The sequence below is a fragment of the Condylura cristata genome, unplaced genomic scaffold (assembly GCF_000260355.1).
Source record: "Condylura cristata isolate star-nosed mole 26May11 unplaced genomic scaffold, ConCri1.0 scaffold00045, whole genome shotgun sequence".
Classification (NCBI taxonomy): Eukaryota; Metazoa; Chordata; class Mammalia; order Eulipotyphla; family Talpidae; genus Condylura; species Condylura cristata.
In genome coordinates, this window is record NW_004567146.1 from 3,460,442 (window position 1) to 3,465,486 (window position 5,045).

At 31.5% G+C, this 5,045-nt stretch overlaps 1 protein-coding gene across 1 annotated transcript; it reads left to right on the top strand.

Moving 5' to 3' along the window:
- The first annotated feature begins 1,008 nt into the window (after positions 1-1,008).
- LOC101636797 (olfactory receptor 4K1) lies at positions 1,009-2,070 on the top strand. Its single transcript, XM_004694703.1, has one exon. It carries the CDS (start codon positions 1,063-1,065, stop codon positions 1,996-1,998), a length of 936 nt encoding a protein of 311 aa, XP_004694760.1. The 5' UTR covers positions 1,009-1,062; the 3' UTR covers positions 1,999-2,070.
- Positions 2,071-5,045: the final 2,975 nt, after the last annotated feature.

A 5,045-nucleotide genomic window follows, 5' to 3' on the forward strand; every position in this document is an offset into this window, starting at 1 on the left:
ATATTGTTAGAAAGTCATTTTTTCCAAAGATGTTCTTTAAAATATGTGTAATATACTAGCGACCTTATCTAATATGTTGTTAAACACTGTGATTTCTCTTCTTTCTCCCTTTCACTTCACTCTCTCCCTCTCTACCTTCTCTCTTTAATATTAGTCTGTAAAATTTCCATATTTGTTAGCTATTACAGAAAACATTTAAAGCTACAACAAGCTGAATGACATCAAAGTTTATCTTTAAAAGTTACTTAACTCTCTAGAATCATTTTTAGTAATAGGAATCTCTTTTCTCTCTCATGTTTTTATCTTCTTGTCTTCACTGCTCATGTAAGTATATGGTCAGACTTGCTGTACTGGCCAAAATCAACTACACAGAGGGGAAAGTCCCATTATGGAAGTTTGTACTAAAGTCAATTCATGCCTCATTGATTGGTTCACATTTTTGAATAACTTCAGCTTCTGCATTTTACTGCATTTATTATAATTCAAATGCAAAGATAGAAGCCCTTGAAAGGGTAAGATAGACTACTTTAATAATCAGGTGAAGTTGCAAAATAAAAGCTTATAAAAAGTTTAAACATTTTTAACTCCTTGAATAGTGCTTTTATACTTAACTATCTATTAGATAAGCTATATATTAACCACTGGGTCTTAGCAAATATTGAAGAAGTTAGCTTGTGGAATTTTGATCAGCTTAACAAAATTAATATCTGGTATGTTTTCTTGGGTACATAGGACTAACATTTCCTGAACTACTTAAGTGATGAAACCATCATTTTATATTTGCTTATCTCTGATATTGTTTTTAATACTTTATCTTAATATGAATATTCTACCTTCCTAGTTATAATTGGCTTCATAACTAATCCTCCTTTTTCGAACTTTTGCCATTTCTCACAGTGGTCAGAGTTGTTAAATATTAGTTTATTGTTTATACAGTTTAATTAAATTGGCTTTTAAATGATAGCTTAGCATATTTCTGTTGTATAGAATTCATTAGATACGTGCCAATCATTGTGACATTTTCCTGACTTTCTTATATTCAGGTGACCATAGGCTGGAAACATGGCTCACGCAAACGAATCAGTGGTGTCTGAGTTTGTGCTTCTGGGACTCTCTAATTCTTGGGAACTTCAGATTTTCTTGTTTTCCATCTTCTTTATAGTGTATGTGACATCAGTGCTGGGTAACACCATGATTATCATTATCATTTCCTCTGACTCCCATTTGAACTCTCCTATGTACTTTCTGCTCAGCAACCTTTCTTTCATTGACATCTGCCAGTCGAACTTTGCCACCCCCAAGATGCTGGTGGACTTTTTTGTTGAACGCAAGACTATCTCCTTCGTGGGCTGCATGGCCCAGGTATTCCTTCTTCATAGTTTTGTTGGGAGTGAGATGATTTTGCTTGTAGCAATGGCATATGACAGATTTATAGCCATCTGCAAGCCCTTGCACTACAGCACAATTATGACTCGGAGACTCTGCATAATTTTTGTGATTATTTCCTGGGCTGTGGGTATTCTGCATTCAATAAGTCACTTGGCTTTTACAGTGGACCTGCCTTTCTGTGGTCCCAATGTAGTAGACAGCTTCTTTTGTGACCTTCCCCTGGTGATAGAGCTGGCTTGCATGGATACATATGAGATGGAAATTATGACCCTAACTAACAGTGGCCTGATATCACTGAGTTGTTTTCTGGCTTTAATAATTTCCTATGCCATCATTCTGATCACCGTCAGGCGCAGGTCCTCCAGTGGGTCCTCCAAGGCGCTTTCCACATTAACTGCCCACATCACAGTGGTGATTCTTTTCTTTGGGCCTTGCATTTATTTCTATATATGGCCTTTTAGTAGACTTTCTGTGGATAAGTTCCTTTCTGTGTTCTATACTGTTTGTACACCCCTGTTGAACCCCATCATCTACTCTTTGAGGAATGAAGATTTTAAATCAGCCATGAGAAAGTTGAGAAATCGTCATGTGGAATCCTGGAAAAATTAGGTTCAACATGAAGGAGCACAATTTCAAATGGGTATGAACAACTTCTACTGGATCATAGTATCATGCCAACAATTTTGCTAATGATCTGTATTATCTCATTGTCATATAGGATTTATTTTTAAAATACAAATGATTTACAGTCAATTCTGGTTTAATATTTATGTAATCAATTATAAATATAATTTTAAATACTTTTAAAAATTCTCCTGAAAGTATTTAGTAATGCATTTAAATATTTTATAAAGAAATTAGAGATTTTGATATATTTAAAGTGTTATTAATGTTACTAAACTTGTGATTTTCCTCAACTGAACTCACAATATTTTTATAACTTGGAATCAAAAGGAGAAAACTGAGTTTTAAGTATCTCCACTCAACTTATTCACAATCTTTTATAAATTGACACAGAGTGGAAATAGTGTTTTACATCATGGATTTTATGTACAACTGTCTACTTATCTTTTTCTTGCATATTGAATCCTTTATTTATTATTTTTTTATTTGTAATTTCTCTATCTGCTGTTATGCTACAATAAAATTTTTTGTCTTTCTCTTGGATTTTTGATATTCAGCCACTCATTACCAGAGATTTAGTGTTGTCAGCAACATAAGTACCTGTTGTTCAAGTCTACTTGGTTTTTAAAAAAGTATTATATGCTAGGTACAATGAATTTCACATTAGAATATTGCAAGAATCTTTGAAATTGTTTGTAAATCTGGAAACATTTCAATTCAGAAAAAATCTTAATTACTTGTGTACTTATATAAATGCACAAAGTAACAAAAAATTATTTTCAACTTAGGATAAAATCTGAAATGTACTTTTTTATGTTTCTTGGGAAACATAAGAAAGACTATAAAGTTTATATAATCCAGTAACAAAGCTGAAAACACTAATTTTGACAGAATGAAGGGGGAAGGGAGAACCCTCCAATGTAGGGAGCATTCACATTGGAGGGCAATGGATGCTTTGGTGCTGGGTCTGGTGTGGTAACATCTATACCTCTAAAATGAAAACAACATTGTAAACCAATGTTTACCGTATGCTAATTAATTAAGTAATTAATTACAATAAGAAAGCTAAAGGGTAAATGAAATATGAAACATACTCAGATATTCAAAAAGAAACAAAAAAAAAGGAAGGGAAAGGAAAATATAGATGGTACAAATAAATAATTACAAGAGGATGAACTCATTTCTACCCATATCAATCATTACATCAAATAGAAATGATCTAAATACACTTATTAAAATTCAGAAGTTGTCAGGCTGGATAAGAAATCATGAATTAAGGTGGTACAATAAAACTAATACTAGATGTGGAGACAAGCAAACATTGTAAACTGTTACTGGGATGTAAACTGATAAAGTCATTTTGGACAACAATATGTTTCCTCAAAAAATTTAGATAGATAAATCAGAAAAATCATATGACTCAGCAAGTATCCACTTCTGGGAATATAACTAAAGGAATTCAAGTCGCTCTTTTGAAAAGATACCTTCACACCCCTGTTCATGGCTGCATTATTCCCAATAGCCTATATATGGATCAAATTGTCCATCAAGGAATGAATGGATAAAGAAAATATCGTGCATGGCTGCCATACAGTATCATTTAGCTTTAAGAAAAAGAAACCTGGCCATTTGCTACAACATGTGTGAACCTGAAAGACATTATGTTAACTGATACAAGCCAGACACAGAAGGATAAATATTACACGATACCACATAAATAAGGAATAAAATAGTAAATAAAAGAAGCAGAGAATAGAATGATGGTTGTCAGAGGCAGTGGTATTAGTTCAGTCAAAGTTATAAAGTTTCAATTATGAGATGAGTAAATTCTGGAGTTCAAAAGTACATTATAGTAACTATAGTTAATGAGCTACTGAAAACATGACATGTTTAGAGAGTAGATCTTAGGGAGGAAAAAAACCTCAGTAATATTGGCATGTGATTATACTTTCTAGCGATAATAATTTATATATAAAAATTATCCTGTTTTATAGCTTAAATTCTAGAAATGTTTGTAAATTATACGTCAATAAAGTCAGAAAAAAGCCCTGAAACTGAAAAATTTAAAAACCTAAACTTTCACTTGTATAGTATGAGTAAGTTCAGAGATCTGTTTATGTATAGAGCCTATGGCAAAATACTAATAGAGTAAATCTCATATTGAGCAGTCTTACCACAAGAATACAATAGTGAATGAAGAAGACAAGAAACAGATTTTGGAGGAATGGGTATGTTTATGGTATCTATGATGGAGATAGCTTCATGTATGCATAATTATATTCAAACTCATTAACTTGTATGAATTAAATATATACAGCCTTATGTGTATCAATCATACTTCAATAAAATGCTTTTTTAAAAAGACTTTAGCCTCACACTTAACAAAAATTTAAAGCATGTCAAAGTGAATTTGATTAAGTAAATTAGGTGTGATTATTGTCAAAATGATAAAACATTTAATAAATATTTAAGTAACAACATTAAATAAAAAAGAAGTCTACTAAAATGGTAAACTGTTACAGTTTAGCAAAATAGAAAATAAATTATATAAAAATATTAAAAAACTAACAGTACAAATGAAATGATAAACTAAAAAAACAAATACCTGTAGTTATTTCAATAGCCAGATTACATTATATCATCTAAAGACTCCACAAAAGGCAGATATTGCCAGAATGATCCATAATCAAGACCAAATATTTGTTGTATTCATATAATTCACCTTTAATAAGAAGACACAGATTCTTTAAAAGTAAAGATTGTAGAAAAGCTAGATTATGCAACTAGTAACAACAGGGTAAGAAGCAAGAAATATTACCATGGAAAAAGAGACATGGCGTGTTAATAAAGGGTTTATTCCTTCAAGAAGGCATAACAATCCTAAACTTTGTACCTAATTTCCAAGCATTAAAATATATGGAGTCAAATATTTCTCTATATAAAACTAAATTTCCCAACTGATTAAAACAGTTACACATAAACTAAAACCTGTATATAAAAGTCTTTAAAATCTATTGGTTATCACCCTCAAA